At 33.0% G+C, this 18,048-nt stretch overlaps 1 protein-coding gene across 1 annotated transcript; it reads right to left on the bottom strand.

Annotated features, from left to right (window-relative positions):
• Positions 1-3,523: 3,523 nt before the first annotated feature.
• On the bottom strand, positions 3,524-9,701 carry LOC143054683 (uncharacterized). Its single transcript, XM_076227705.1, has 3 exons — positions 9,411-9,701; positions 6,619-6,646; positions 3,524-4,241 (listed from the first exon to the last, which is right to left on the bottom strand). Exons 1-3 carry the CDS (start codon positions 9,570-9,572, stop codon positions 3,865-3,867), a joined length of 567 nt encoding a protein of 188 aa, XP_076083820.1. The 5' UTR covers positions 9,573-9,701; the 3' UTR covers positions 3,524-3,864.
• Between the last annotated feature and the right edge of the window lie 8,347 nt (positions 9,702-18,048).

Here is an 18,048-nt window from a genome sequence, read left to right on the forward strand (position 1 = left end):
GTACTAAGTTTCAAGTTGATTGGACTTTAACTTCATCAAAAACTACCTTGACCAAAAACTTTAACCTGAAACATGCACTTTCATTTTCTATGTTCAGTGGACCGTGAAATTGGGGTCAAAAGTTTAATTTGGCTTTAAAATTAGAAAGATCATATCATAAGAAACATGTGTACTAAGTTTCAAGTTGATTGGACTTCAACTTCATCAAAAACTACCTTGACCAAAAACTTTAACCTGAAACATGCACTTTCATTTTCTATGTTCAGTGGACCGTGAAATTGGGGTCAAAAGTTTAATTTGGCTTTAAAATTAGAAAGATCATATCATAAGGAACATGTGTACTAAGTTTCAAGTTGATTGGACTTCAACTTCATCAAAAACTACCTTGACCAAAAACTTTAACCTGAAGCGGGACAGACGGACGAACGAACAGACGAACGAACGAACGAACAGACGGACGGACGAACGAACGAACGGACGCACAGACCAGAAAACATAATGCCCCTCTACTATCGTAGGTGGGGCATAAAAATTGACTATAAAGGACAATAACTCCTTAGGGGGTCAATTGACCATTTCGGTCATGCTGACTTATTTGTAAATCTTACATTGCTGAACATTATTGCTGTTTACAGTTTATCTCTATCTATAATAATAGTCAAGATAACCAAAAACAGCAAAAGTTCCTTAAAACTACCGATTTAGGGGCAGCAACCCAACAAAAGGTTGTCTGATTCATCTGAAAATTTCAGGGCCGATAGAGCTTGACCTGATAAACAATTTTACCCAATGTCAGATTTCCTCTAAATGCCTTGGTTTTTGAGTTATAAGCCAAAAAAAAACCTATGTTCTATGTTATGCTGTGGCGACCATCTTGATTTGATGGCCTGGTCACCGGACACATTTTTTTCAACTAGATACCCCAAAGATGATTGTGGCCAAGTTTGGAATAATTTGGCCCAGTAGTTTCAGAGGAGAAGATTTTTGTAAATGATAACCAAGATTTACGAAAAACGGTTAAAAATTGACAATAAAGGGTAATAACTCCTAAAGGGGTCAACTGACCATTTCGGTCACATTGACTTATTTGTAAATCTTACTTTGCTGAACATTATTGCTGTTTACAGTTTATCTTTATCCATAATAATATTCAAGATAACTAGATATCATTGAGATGGGAGCCATCTCTGTGGGCCCCGCTGTCAATAACGTGGGGTAAATAAGTTGTATTGATAATCTGATATGAAGCATTATTTGAAGTTATTACATAGTGTCATGTGTGATTTTGATCTAAGATTTTAAGTTAAAACTGATAAATATTCTCATCTTACTTTCATAGTATAATAGTGATATGACTGCATGATGTGAACTCATTGTTTACTACTCTAAGGTGACTTCTGGATATATGGATTGATGTTTGAACAATATGTTTAAAGGTGCTGCCCAATTGATATTTGTCACATATTTTTAGAATTATGCCTTCAATATATTATGACCCACCAAGTATAAAGTATGAAATATTAATGGTTCTCGAGAGGTAGAGCGGACACAATTTGTTAAGAACAACGAACGGATGGACAGACCGACAGACTGATCTTAGACCTAGGATGCATACATTATGACACATTCTCTTGTGTTGGTTAATATATATGTTAAGTTGAAAATGTTTGTCAGGTATAAAGTATGAAATAATAACAGCTGTCCTCTCAAAATATAATGTGGATCAAATTTGTTAGCGATGGACAGACGAACAGACAGACAGACCTTTGACCTAGGAAGTGGTACATACATCATGACACACCCTCTGGTGTTGGTTAAAATGGATGTCAAGTATAATATTTGAAATCATAACGGTTCTCAAGATATAGAGCGGACACAATCTTCACCACAGGACACAGGGTTGTCAACTGAAACCAAAGTTTTTTTGACGTTGACCTTTGACCTAGGAAGTTGTACATACATCATGACACGCCCTCTGGTGGTGGTTAAAATGTATGACAAGTATATACTTTGAAATCATAACGATTATCTAGATATGGAGCGGACACGATCTTCACCACAGGACACAGGATTGTCAACTCGAAACCAAAGTTTTTGACCTTGACCTTTGACCTAGGAAGTTGTACATACATCATGACACACCCTCTGGTGGTTGTTAAAATGGATGTCAAGTATAAACTTTGAAATCATAATGGTTATCTAGATATGGAGCGGACACGATCTTCACCACAGGACACGGGGTTGTCAACTGAAACCAAAGTTTTTGACCTTGACCTTTGACCTAGGAAGTTGTACATACAACATGACACACCCGCTGGTGTTGGTTAATAATCATGTTAAGTATTAAGTATGAAATCATAACGGTTCTCTAGATATGGAGCGGACACAAAAGTGTTACGGACGGACAGACGGACGGACAGACTGATCACTATAGGGCGACCCGCCGTCGGCGGGGCCTTAATAACCCAAAGCAGCAAAATTTCTTAAAATTACTAATTCAGGGGCAGCAACCCAACAACGGGTTGTCCGATTCATCTGAAAATTTTGGAGCAGATAGATCTTCACCTGATAAACAATTTTACCCCCATGTCAGATTTCCTCTAAATGCTATGGTTTTTGAGTTATAAGCCAAAAACTGCATTTTACCCCTATGTTCTATTTTTAGCCATGGCGGCCATCTTGGTTGGTTGGTCGGGTCACCGGACACATTTTTTAAAACTAGATACCTCAATGATGATTGTGTCCAAGTTTGGTTAAATTTGGCCCAGTAGTTTCAGAGGAGAAGATTTTTGTAAAAGTTAACAACGACGACGGACGCAAAGTAATGGGAAAAGCTCACTTGGCCCTTCGGGCAAGGTGAGCTAAAAATTACACAAGGGGGAACACTGACCATGTTGCACCCTCATGGGAAGTGTAGGTCGTTAAAAACCACATTGTAGTTATTTGTTTTATCATAAATCAGTTTGAATTGTTTCACAATTTTAGTTAGACACTTTTTTTAGCTAACAATAAATCGAGTTTGCTATTTTATAAATGCGTTACAGTAGGCGTTAGTTGCTTAAATTCACATGATTTTACCATTTGGTGGATAGCTTTCTCATTGAATCACACACTATCTTCTTATTTTCATTCTGATCAGTGATTATTACACAAACAGGTCTCTATTTGTTGAAATATAGAAATACACAGCCGAGTCTTGCTTGCTTCTGCTGAAATACATGTACATGTTTTATAATGCACGAGCTTGCCAATGTTCCAGAATTTTATGAATCAATAACAAAAAGGTTAACTCAATTAATCATGTTAATTATCCAGAACATCAAAATTTTCAAAATTTTCAAACATTCAAGTAACATAACCCTGGAACAGTAAACACGAATGTATTCTGTCTTAATGGAGCAAACATATTCCAAAACAAAATTCCTTGTGTAACATTGTCAAAAAATCGTATTTAGACTCATTCATTTGTCAAATCAAAATAACAATATAGGACGGAAAACAAATACATGAAAATAAATGATAAAGAACATGTATGAAAGCTTTCTGTCAGACAGTCTCTTAGCATTGTTGTATTAGATGTAAGGACAACAGACAGGCAAAGACTATACCTATGTCCCGATAGCTTTCTGTCAGACAGTCTCTTAACATTGTTGTATCAAATGGAGGGACAATTAGACAGGCAAGGACTTTGCATATGTCCTCAGCAGCACCGGGAATATATTGAACAAGCTAGTAAAATGCAAAAGTGTAGGTATTTTAGAAACATTTAAGCCGGAATGCACTTTAGTTGGTTTCACCTTAGCTGTAGTCGACTTTTTCTCCATATTGCATTATTGTTTTAACTGTACTCTGTGGTGTGCACTTTCAAGCTATTGCACATTTGTTTAATTTCTTCTTCGATATTGCACCTTTATCTCTCACTTCTTTTGATTCTCCAAGTGTATTAGGATCCACATTGTTTAGAACTTCCTGTAAACAAAGTACTCCTCTCCCAATGTTAACTAAAGCCTGTACCAGTACCCGTATTGTAGGTTTTACTGTTCTGTCTTCTCTCCATGCGAATAATACCTCTCTATTCTGAGCTGCTAGATCTCTAGGGTTATTGCTCTGAATATTTTCCAGGGTTCCAATCGACAACCCGATGGCAGCGCCAAGTTGAAAATATACTTGACCAATTTGTGGTGCTAGTTTATCTAGTATCTCATCCGTCGGTATACGATCTAGAAATTCCAAAGGAATGTCTGAAATTTAAATACAAATTGAAGTAGATTATTTTTCAAATATTGCATATTCAATAATGAAAATATAGTTTTGCATTTAAAGTTATTAGGCGCCTACCTGCAAGACTAGTGTAATAAATAATGTTTATTAAAAAAAAAATTGTAGATAAACACACCTATAACATAATTACAGGATCAATCAAATGAATGAATGCATGTCTGGATATTTTTTTATTAGGCTATATTTATACCCTTAAATGATTTATATAAGACCAGAAAAATATCACAATAAGCTTTATCTCACTTATATAGTGTAACAGTGAACATGTACTTTAGTCTTTCACATCAACGTGAAGTATTCTTGACTTATGCATTTTTATTTAACCATGTACAATGACTTAATTACAAATTGAAACAACTCACATTTAAGAATTGAATGCTTCTTTTTGTAAATTTATTGGGGTGTAAAAGCGTTGACCGAAGTACATTTTGTATGAAGCGCGGAAGCGCTTCATTCTAAAAATGTACGCACGGTCAACGCTTTTACAACCCTATAAAGTTACAAAAAGAAGCATTCAATACTTATAATTACATTTTTTAGCTATGATCATGAAAACACGAATTTTATATATTTTATTATTTAATTCACCTGTGCACTTTATTGTTGGAGCACGTGTTATCATGAGTGAAAAGTTGTATTGAGCATTGCAACTGCTTACGGAATAACACGTGATGTGCAGTTAGCCAATCAGAATAAAATATTATAATGAAACATACATCTAATGTAATTATATCTCAATATAAACGTAAGTATTATCACTGTTCAGTTTAATAAAATGTTTACTGTTATTGCATTATTGACATTTAACAAACGAAAAAAAAAAAGGATAAACAAGTTTCTAGGGGTAATAACTCCGTTTCTAGGACTCCAAAATGGTCTGTTCAATTTTTAATTCAATTCCGCCGGTAGTAATTGAAATGTTGATCAACTCTTCTCTTAGTTTGAGGTATTAGTCAAAAACGGCATACCAGCCATGTTCTCTTTCTAACAAACAGCGTTATGGTATTGATATTTTACAGCGTTTTTTTGTAAGTTGTGATGTTATCATGTTTCAAGATTGTTTCATATAATTTTGAAGGGTGTTTCCTATGGAAACGTTTTAACCCGCTTCAATTATTTGCACCTGTGCTTAGAATGGAATATGTTGTTCAGAAATTGTCGCGTTTTAAAGTGGTTCATATGTGTTTCTCGTTGCCTTTTTTTTTCACAGAGATTAGTAGACTGTTGGTTTTTTTCCGTTTGAATGGTTTTACACATATTTTTTTACACCCTTTATAGCTTGCTGTTCCATGTGAGACAAGGCTCATTGTTAAAAACCATACTTTGACCTATAATGGTTTACTTTTGCAGAAGTCTGACTTGGATGAAGAGTTGTCTAATTGGCACTCATACCACATTTTTTAATATCTATATATCACAAAGTTTATTACTAATACACTCAAGCATATATTGTGTGCAACAACAGCAACATGATATAGTATACAAACAATGAAATTGGTCAATAAATATGACCCCAAAAAAAGACGTAACAGGGGTCATATTTAATGATGAAAAAAATCCCAGGTAAACAAATTTTAAACCAGACACCCGAGAAATATTTAACCAAAGCGTGGCAATAATTCCTAAAGAATCAGGTTAAATGAGACTTATTTTTAAATTAAACAGACCGACTAGAGTACAACAATGGACACCAAGTGATGACAAAAGCATGCATAGCATACCAATCCTTGTAAGCTAAAATGGGTTAAACATTTACAGACAAAAAGCCTTGCAATGTGTTATTTTGAATGCAACACAAACTCAAACAGTAAGTCATCATTCCCATTACAGCGAATTCCATTGAGTGTGTAGCCAAAGGTAATATCTTTGGTTAGCTTGTTTGTTAGCTGAACCGTGAAGTCATTATTAGGTGAGGTATACTACCTTCCTTTCAAAGTAGCATAGTCCAACAGACAGATAGATTGGTTTTCTGTAGGACTAGTCTATTTATAAAGTAGGGTAGTTTACCTAACCTAACAATGACTTCACAGTTCAGCAAACAAGCAAGCTAACCAAAGATATTACCTTTGGCTACACACTCAATGGAATCCGCTGTAATGATTTTATCAGTTTTATATTCCCTTATTATCGGTAGACAAAGCGACAACATGCCTTTTTGATATCAAATGGACAGATTGAGCCACTATATACTTGCATTTATAGGTTAGTTTAAATGGTCATATATCATGTTTTCAAGACGAATATAGTTTACACCTATGGAAATGTAATTGTCCGAGTTATATTTCGAAGGAAAAAACATGAAGTGTACCATGTTTACCATTCAACATCCATACATACCTGTCTCTGCTCTTCTTTCCCGTTTTACCTACAACAAATACAATTATGACAATTCATTTACCATAAAAAAAGTAAATTAACAAGACTTACAATCTCCAAGGAAATTGAAATTTAAAGTCCACATACACAATTTACATACCAAGACAACACATACAACATATACATACCAAGACAACACATACACCATATACATACAAAGGCAATACGTACACCATGTGCATACCCAAAACGCCACATACACCATCTACATACCAAGAGGACACATACATAAATACATACCAAGACAATTACGCATACCATATACAAACCAAGACAAAACATACACCATATACATACCAAGATGATACATACAAAACTACATACCAAGACAACATTTAAACCATATAAATACCAAGACGACACATACACAAACACATACCAAGACAGTACAATATACATGTACATACCAAGACGATACATAAAAAATTCATACCAAGACAATACGTGAACCATATATATACCAAGACGATACATACACCAAATACATACCAAGACAAAACATACACCATATATATACCGAAATGATACATACACAATCTACATTCCAAAAAGACACATACACCATAAACATACTAAGACGATACATGCACCATATACATGCCAAGAGCAGTATCAACAATGACTAAATTTGATTTATCATCTTTTGTTGATTGTTGAAAAATGAGATCAGGATATAGTGTTATAAGTGTATTCAATTTCCAGGTGAACGCGTTATTTGTATGAAAATTTTAATGGAGAACATTCATAGATAACTTAACAAAAGTCAGTTTAATCTCCCTTTTAACAGATCTTTGTTTTCTATAGACAAAGCAATGAATTTACATAGTTTAATCTCCCTTTTAACAGATCTTTGTTTTATATAGACATAGCAATGAAATTACATAGTTTAATCTCCCTTTTAACAGATCTATGTTTTATAAATACATAGCAATGAATTTACATAGTTTAATCTCCTTTTTAACAGATCTTTGTTTTATACAGACATAGCAATGAATTTACATAGTTTAATCTCCCTTTTAACAGATCTATGTTTTATAAAGACATAGCAATGAATTTACATAGTTTAATCTTCCTTTTAACAGATCTTTGTTTTATACAGACATAGCAATGAATTTACATAGTTTAATCTCCCTTTTAACAGATCTATGTTTTATAAAGACATAGCAATGAATTTACATAGTTTAATCTCCTTTTTAACAGATCTTTGTTTTATACAGACATAGCAATGAATTTACATAGTTTAATCTCCCTTTTAACAGATCTATGTTTTATAAAGACATAGCAATGAATTTACATAGTTTAATCTTCCTTTTAACAGATCTTTGTTTTATACAGACATAGCAATGAATTTACATAGTTTAATCTCCCTTTTAACAGATCTTTGTTTTATATAGACATAGCAATGAATTTACATAGTTTAATCTCCTTTTTAACAGATCTTTGTTTTATATAGACAAAGCAATGAATTTACATAGTTTAATCTCCCTCTTTGTTTTATATAGACATAGCAATGAATTTACATAGTTTAATCTTCCTTTTAACAGATCCTTGTTTTATATAGACATAGCAATGAATTTACATAGTTTAATCTCTCTTTTAACAGATCTTTAAATATTTAAAAGGAATACTAAAAGTCCTAGATACTTTCATGTGTTAATTCAGTTGTTGTTTTAAAATAGTCTCCAAGGTGACAAACGTATTGTGCAAATACAACATAGATGGGATTGGAGGTCTACCATAACCATGATAACTGCATATCAATCTTAACTATATTCAAAGCCAAAGGTTTTGGTATCAGAATGATTACCTTGAACATATTCAGGCTAACCATTTTATATTCATTGAATCAAATGTATTCATATGTTATTATGTGGGCTTTTGTGTAATACTATGTGCATTAGTAAAACAATTTATTTGAGCTCACTTTGACATACACATATCATATATAACGATATTGATATAAGAAAGTGTAAAACAAAGCCAAAATGTCAGACTCAAAATCACATTATAATGTCCAATGAACAAAAACTGTATCGATTAAAACCATAATTTTCCCGACAACTTAAACTTACAAGCACATGATGATTTTGAAATAGTAAGATTGTGTAGTGATTTTTTTTACATATTCGGAACATTGTAAATCAAAATTGAATAACTCGTTATATTTATTATCATAAAAGAACTAAACCTATCAATTATGGTATACTGGGCTTTAAGGGAGACATTTGTTTTCATAAAATATTTGTACATATCTTTACTAAAATGAACTGAAGTGTTTACAATAACTATTAAAAAAAAATATAATCATTTGTTCTAAGTTGTAACCCTTACTATATTATGTAGGACAAACAGAAAACTAAATGATAGGGAGCCACTGTGACCAACCGCATATGACCATTAACAACGAAATTGCGAAGAGCCTACTGATTGAAACAAAGGAAGATCCCGAGGAAATTCAGACATTTTCCTCTACATTTCTTATACATTATCAAACTGCAGCAGTTTTGAATTCTTTGTAATGGATGTTTAGTAGGGTATCAGTAGTCTTCCTTAAGGGTATACTGATATGAAATAACAAAAAGTCAAGAATTTAAGATTGATACTATAAGTCAGAAGACCATTTATTAAGGAACAAAATAAGCTAAAAATACAGAAAAGTTATCAAGCTCCTTTTCGAGATATTTAATTAAACAAAATGGTGGGAAAAGCATCTATGTATAATAATGTATGTGCAATGTATCTAAACTAGTTACCTGACACAGTGTATGAACCGGTAAGTCCATATCTGTTAAAGCCTTGGATATACTGCTAAATTTTCCTGAGTATTTTTCCCGCCAGTTGACCAGTATTCTATACTTAACAATCTCAATCCGAGCATTATCAGATCTAAGTGTATCCCAATCTTGTAGAGTCATACCAAGATATATGGCCAACTCTCGTATTGTGGTTTCGTCACATCCTGCTGCTAATCGATAAAGTTCAACATCACTCGGAATTTGATTTAAGGCACTGTCTAGTAAACCTAGAAGTGTATAAAAAAGATACATAATGCTAGTAATTTAAGATCTTGATAGACTACTTTGCTTAACATGGTTAAGGATGAATAACCAAAGAATGTTCATTATATCTTCTAATATAATTGTACAGTCACTACACGAAATCCCGGATTTGAAGAGGTATGCAAATGTTATGTAAATGTATTCAGAGACCGACATTTAAATATATTTATAAACCGCTGCATTTAGTTTATCTTGTCTTTACATGATGTAAATATTAATATTTCTTGTGCTATACCCTCCTATGGGCGGTTATGAGAGACCGCGGTTTATAAAATATATTAACATCTAATCAAACCATTTTGCAGTTAAGAATTTATATATATTTATGACCGTCGCAAAACTTTTGCAAACTTATGTATTTGTATACCTCTGCAAATGGAAACCTTTGTGATGTATTTTTCTATGATGTAAATTTATCCGCAAATGTGTTTCTTTGTCTAGGTAGCAAAGCATCATCATTCAAATGATTTTATATGGGTTATAAAGTGTAAGGTGCATCTACATTTTCCTGGTATGTAAACCAATTCAAAACGAGAACTTTATAGGGGGTGTAAAGCATCATTTCCTTTAATCTACAGAGACCTGTCAAATGTATTGTAAAGGAATAACTTTGTTAGTCTATTGTCGGCTGAAATGTATGTCAAATCAGAACATATCAAAAGCCTTTGAACATATTTCGAAATGTCTGGTAAATACATGGATTTGCAGACAATTTGTTTAACTTTTTTTGATTGGCTTATTAATATGTCGTCAACTCATTTGCATATCTTTATAAATTCACAACTTTTAGTTCACTCACATTTGACTTCAAAGTCGGTTTCGTTAGATCTCCCACGCGACATATCAGAAACAGGAGCGATGAGAGATCGGTTTTTAATTAGATTGTTGGTCACTACACCGGAACTCAAGGTGTGACGATGGTATAGATATATTGTCATCCATTGGTCATTTTACACCGGAACTCAAGGTGTGACTATGGTATAGGTATATTGTCATCCCTTGGTCACTTTACACCGGAACTCAAGGTGTGACTATGGTATAGGTATATTGTCATCCCTTGGTCACTTTACACCGGAACTCAAGGTGTGACTATGGTATAGATATATTGTCATCCCTTGGTCACTTTACACCGGAACTCAAGGTGTGACTATGGTATAGGTATATTGTCATTCCTTGGTCACTTTACACCGGATCTCAAGGTGTGACTATGGTATAGATATATTGTCATCCCTTGGTCACTTTACACCGGAACTCAAGGGGTGACTATGGTATAGATATATTGTCATTCCTTGGTCACTTTACACCGGAACTCAAGGTGTGATTATGGAATAGATATATTGTCATCCCTTGGTCACTTTACAAAGGATCCAAATTGGTGACTAGGGTATATTAATATGTTCGTACACATTATACTTATATATCACTGGTATTAAAGAGATAATAGTAACTGCAATTACGATTATCCCAATATGGCGACGGTAGATATAGGTAAAATCTTTACACTCATTTTTCTTAAATGTAGCATGATTTTGTCAATAGTTACTCAGCTGCAAGGTTTATCTATACCAGTACATCATATTTGAATCGTAACGGTGCACTGGAATCGTCTGAGCGCTTTGAAAATTGCCGTCGAAAAATTCGGGATGATAATCGTAACTCGGAAAAAAAGATAATGGTAATTATTGTATTTAAAAATGGAAAGATAATCGTAACTGGAAAGTGTTTTATTGATATTGACACTTAAAACATATATCTAATAGCATATAATGAAGTTATGTGGATGAATTATTTACGAAACGTTCCAACATCTTATGACATTTCTTTTTATGCATATATTATTAACAGTTCTTAGGAAAACAGCTACATATGTGTATTAATTTATGTTTTTTGATTGAGTTAAGTCTGCCAATTGATATTTTAACGTGTGTTTTTCTGTGTTGTGATGTTATGCTATTGTTTTTTTTACACTAGTAATTTTGGGGCCCTTTATAGCTTGTTGTTCGGTGTGAGCCAAGGCTCCGTGTTGAAGGCCGTACATTGACCTATAATGGTTTACCTTTTTATAAATTGTTATTTGGATAGAGAGTTGCATGTCTCATTGGCACTCACACCACATCTTCCTATATCTACATACTAGTATATCATAAAATTTAGTTTTTTTAATAAATAATGCCGTTAGTTTTCTCGTCTAAAGTGTTTTACATTGTCATTTCGGAGCCTTTTATAGCTGTCTATGCCGTATGGTCTTTGCTCATTGTTGAAGGCCGTACGGTGACCTATTTTTGTTAATATCTGAGTCATGTTGGTCTCTTGTGGAAAGTTGTCTCGTTGTTAATCATACCATATTTTTTTGGCATTTTAGCTACTTCATGACTGTCACTGAAATTTCGATATCTCAGAAAATAACTATAAACAACACAAATTTAATTTTGAATTATAACAATATGACATCCTTTAAACAGTTAATGCTATATAAAAATAGAGAAAGGTTGGGATTTTTTGTGTATTATGAAATTAAGTAACGTGGAGTTCTTTGACAAACATGGATTTGTGTTCTCTTATAGTTTGGCCAAAAGCCCGAAAATGAAGAATTGAAGTTGATGTGGCTTTAAATTGTCTTACAAGGAATACTTATTCAAAGAATGACTGCAAAGTGGAGAATAAAATAACGCATATTCCGCAATATAAGAAACAAACTAATTCAAAAACTCATAAATACTCGGTATATGAAAAGTATGATGCATACATATGCATGCATGGAAGATATTGTAGAGACAAATATTGAAGGTACTAAACAAGGAACATTTTTGTATTTGCATACTTGCCATACAATAAGTTATTTTCTATTAAATGAAAACAAAAATTAGCCTAACCTAATTGTCATGTATTTTTCTGAAGCACAAAATATTTGTTGTAAAATCTATAAAAATCTTTGTAATTAAACAAGTTCCGACTGTGATGATGTACATGTTATGCCTTCTGATGTAATTTATCAATATACATATTTGTGTGTGTTTTTTTCAGTCCGTCAAGTGCTTCGTATTAAGACTATAGGTAAGGCTAAAAACAAAAAAACAAAAAACAAAAGTAACTATAAACAAAAGTAACAATAAAAAAAAGTAACAATAAACAATAGTAACAATAAACTGTAACTATTTTAGATCCTTTACCATACACACTGTTTAAAGAAACGTCCTAAAATACATGGGTATTTGATCGAAACATTTGAAGTAAATTTTTAAAATCATATATTATATCAGTATAAAATAGAAAAAAGGGAATCAAAGGGGAAAAAATGGACGGCTATATTTATTGAATTATAAGGAAAAGGGAAATATGAACACTCATATCTACCGATAAAGGTATCAACTGTTAAATCCGATAATGCAGTTATAAAGTTATTGACGGAAACTTTTGTTCATTTCGCGCAGAATTTTAATATAAACGTGATATTGGAGGCAAAACATATATATGACATATGAAAATGTGGTATACGTGACTTTCATTTTGAGCAATGAATTGAAAGGATTGCACTTTTGGGATATGGGATATAGCTAATCCCCCCCTCCCCCCTTAAAAAACAAACAAAAACGGACTTAAACGCGCACACAACATTGAAACTTTGAAAAAAATCAAAATATCTACTTACCACAATAGCTGTCTCGACAGCTGCTTCATTTTCCGTATCTTTAACAGGTACATGTATATATCAAAAGGTTCACCAGCTAATAGAAATTTAATATAGGATATGCATGTCACTTGATGATCGCTGTATAACATCTCTTATATTATGTGATACCTCGAAAGCTTTTGATAGGGTATGGCATAGTGGCCTCTTAATAAAACTAAAAGCGTATGGTATTGATGGAAATCTGTATAAATGGTTTGAAAGTTATATTTCAAATAGAAAACAAAGCGTTTTCGTTTCAAATGCCTATTCGCCTTTTGATAATACTAATGCAGGAGTTCCGCAAGGCTCTGTATTAGGTCCCCTACTATTTCTTCTTTATGTAAATGACATAGCTGATAATTTGACAAGTCTAACTCGATTGTTTGCTGATGATACATCTCTTTTTTATTCCAGCAATAACCCTTTCACTATAGAGGATGTCTCAAACAGCGATTTAGAACAAATTTCAGTATGGTCTAAAGATTGGCTTATTAACTCTGACCCTAATAAGACAAAGGCTATGATATTCTCCTGCCATACTTCCCCAGATGATATTGAAATAGAATTTCAAAACAAATTAGTAGAATTTTTCTCCTATCATAAACACTTAGGGATTACTTTTGATTCCAATGATAAATTCCATACATATATAGAAAATATTTTAAAGTGTGCAAGCACGAGATTAAATGTTCTTAAAAAATTGAAATTGTATTGAATAGAAATTATCTTGTTCGTATATATTTAACTTTTATAAGACCCGTTATGGAATATGCATGTGAGTTATGGGATGGTTGTACTCAACAAGAAGCCGACAATTTAGAACATGTTCAGTTAGAAGCAGGGAGGTTAGTAACTGGGTTGCCCGTGTTTGCTAGTCGGGAAGCTATATATTTTGAAACTGGCTGGCAATTGCTTGTGAACAGAAGAAAATCCAGAATGCTCAATATGTTCTATTCTATACATAATGAGACTGCCCCTGATTATCTCTGTGATTTAATGCCCCCGCTTGTTCGTCAAGTATCTAACTACGATTTGCGAAACAGTAATAATCATGTAGTACCCGGTTATAGACTAGACATAACTAGAAAATCCTTTTTCCCATCCACTACTTTTGAATGGAATAGCCTTCCCCCCGACATACGTACGTCCAAAACATAAATATTTTTAAACGAAAGATGAAGTCCAAATTGATACAGCCACCTTCCTATTTTAGTTGTGGGGATAGAAAATTAATATCATTCATACACGTTTGAGAAATATGTGCAGTTCTTTAAATTCAGATTTACATCGTGTTAATATTAAACCCAGTCCCGCATGCAGCTGTGGCCACCCTGTTGAGGATAGTATACACTATTTTTTACAGTGCGCTCTTCACAACGAAGCCAGAGAAATACTGTTTTCAAAATTAGAAAGTTATGCTATATCCATTGAGCTTCTTTTAGCTGGTGACGGTGACCTTTCTTTTCAGCAAAACAAAGACATTTTGAGTCCGTACAATCTTATATCAGAATAACACAAAGATTTAAAGCAGTCAATTAACATTCTAAATTTCTACTTTACAACCTTTCACTTCAGTCTAGTTGTTTCATTATTATTCCTTATTATATTGTATTTTTTTTTCTTTTTTCTTTTTATTTCTAATTTTTGTTTGAAGTATGTATTACATGCATTACTACTATGTTGTGTTTTTTTTCGCCATTATCTAATGTACTTTGTGTTTATATATTTATATTGGGAGAGGACGTCTCTAATGTTGTTATAACTTGTGTCCAATCCCTTTTGCTACTTTTGCAAGTAAAATATGTTTAAACTAAAAGGTTATGCATATTGTTGTCAGTTATAAATAGATATACAAGTTGAAATGATAGGACTTTTTTTTACTGGGAACTCACTTTAGTCCCATGACTGTATATATATATATATATATATATATATATATATATATATATATATATATATATATATAGGTAAATTTGTCCTAGATATTAACCTGTAAGTTTCTTCATTTATTTTTATATGCGTTTATGTCATCGTTAAACTTGACATTTGCATTTTTAACACACAAAATACCATTGAAATGCTGAAAGACACATTTATTATGTTTTAGTTACTATTATCCGATAAAGAAAATTACGATTATCAAAGAAGGAAAATACCATAGAGTTACGATTATCATACCGAATTTTTCAACGGCAATTTTCAAAGCGCTCAGACAATTCCAGTGCACCGTTACGATTCAAATATGATGTACTGGTATAGATAAACCTTGCAGCTGAGTAACTATTGACAAAATCATGCTACATTTAAGAAAAATGAGTGTAAAGATTTTACCTATATCTACCGTCGCCATATTGGGATAATCGTAATTGCAGTTACTATTATCTCTTTAATACCAGTGTATATGCCAAAATACCGGTATCTCAAACACATTTTACAATTGCCGAATTTCCCCAAACTAAGAGGAATCTATTTTCTCTGCACATACTAATTTCACGAAAAAAAAACATTTATATATGTAAACAGTCTTTAAACTGTCCATACAATTTGAAAACCAGGTTCAACCCACCATTTTATCCTTTAAAAATGTCCTGTACCAAGTCAGAAATATGGCCATTGTTATATTATAGTTCGTTTCTGTGTGTGTTACATTTTAACGTTGTGTTTCCGTTGTGTCGTTTGTTTTCTCTTATTTTTGAGTGTGAATTCACATTACTATAAGACATGTCACGGTACTTATCTTTCCCAAATTCATGTATTTGGTTTTGATGTTATATTTGTTATTATCATAGGATTTTGTCTAATGCTTAGTCCGTTTCTGTGTGTGTTACAATTTAAAGTTGTGTCGTTGTTCTCCTCTTATATTTAATGCGTTTCCCTCAGTTTTAGTTTGTTACCCCGAATTTGTTTTTTGTCCATAGATTTATGAGTTTTGAACAGCGGTATACTACTGTTGCCTTTATTTACTCTGTCATAAACGAACCCGCCGGCCAGGAAAAATAACAACCACGTTAACTCAGTTGATATGGAAACCTGTGTTCAAACCCTATTGCTCTGAAGATCGTCTCGAGATATGTAGATTGAACAGTACTGATAATTGACTAAACCTGGTAGACTTATCGATCTTTTATATAAACTTATTCTTAAAGGTTACCAAGTCACTGTAATAAGATCATTGAATATTGTTGTTATTGGTATTTTTTAATAGTTTGTTTTATGTTGTACTGTTACACCACTGTCTAAGGTTAGGGGATGATTAAGATCCTGTCAATATGTTTAACCCCGCCACATTCTGTATGTATGTATCTGTCCCAAGTCAGGAGCCTGTAATTCAGGTGTTGTCATTTGTTTTCGTTCATTTTTTGTAAGTTTGGCCATTAGTGTTCTCGTTTTACATTGTCATTTCACGGATTTGTATAGCTGACTATGCGGTATGGGCATTGCCCATTGATAAAGGCCGTACGGTGACCCATAGTTATCAATTTATGTGTCACTTGGTGTCTTGTGGAGAATTGCCTCATTGGCAATCATACCACATCTTCTTTTTTTATATGTGTATTATGTTTAACCTTAAGCGGGACGAACGAACGAACAGACGGACGAACGGACCAACAGATCAGAAAACATAATGCCCCTCTACTATCGTAGGTGGGGCATAACAATCTAACTGACAATGCCATGGTAAAAAATTTACCAAATGCATATTCAAATCACGAGTCAAAAACAAACCGACAATGCCATTGCGAAGAAAATATACCACATGTATACCAAATATATTCAAACTCATACGTCGGAGACACAAGGTTAATGACCATAGAAGGAAGGTTGGGATTGATTTTGGGAGTTTTGGTCCCAAAAGTTTAGGAATTAGGGGCCAAAAAGGGCCCAAAACAGCATTTTTCTTGGTTTTCGCACAATAACTTTAGTACATGTATGAGTAAACAGAACTCTATGAAATTTTAACAGAAGGTTTATGACCACAAAAGGAAGGTTATGATTGATTTTGGGAGTTTTGGACCCAACAGTTTAGAAATAAGGGGCCAAAAGGGTCCAAAATTAAACTTTGTTTGATTTCTTCAAAAAATGAATTATTGTTGTTTTTTTTATATACCAAACCTAACCGTGTCTTTAGATTCTTGATTGTTGGTCCTGTTTTCAAATTGGTCTACATTAAGGTCCATGATGGTAAAGCAAAGATACAAAATGTATATTTGAACTCACAAGTCACAAACAAAATGACAAAATGTACATTCAAAGTCAAAAGTCAAAATCAAATTGACAACTCCATGGTAAAAACAATATAGCAAATGTATATTCAAGCTCACGAGTCAAAAACGAACTGACAATGCCATGGTAAAGCAAAAATACAAAATGTACATTTAAACTCACAAGTCAAAATCAGATTGACATTGCCAGGGTAAAAAAGTAAATATACCAAATGTATATTAAAACTCAAAAGTCAAATTCAAATTGACAATGCCATGATTATACTAAATGTTAATTCAAATTACGAGTCTGAAACAAAATGCCAAGGTGAAGAAAATATACCAAATGTATATCGAAACACACAAGTCAAACAAACTGACAATGCCATGGTGCAGAAAAAATACCAAATGTATTTTTCAAATTTAAAAGTCACAAAGAAATTGACAAAGTTATGGTAAA

Source organism: Mytilus galloprovincialis, chromosome 12 (genome assembly GCF_965363235.1).
Source record: "Mytilus galloprovincialis chromosome 12, xbMytGall1.hap1.1, whole genome shotgun sequence".
Lineage (NCBI taxonomy): Eukaryota > Metazoa > Mollusca > Bivalvia > Mytilida > Mytilidae > Mytilus > Mytilus galloprovincialis.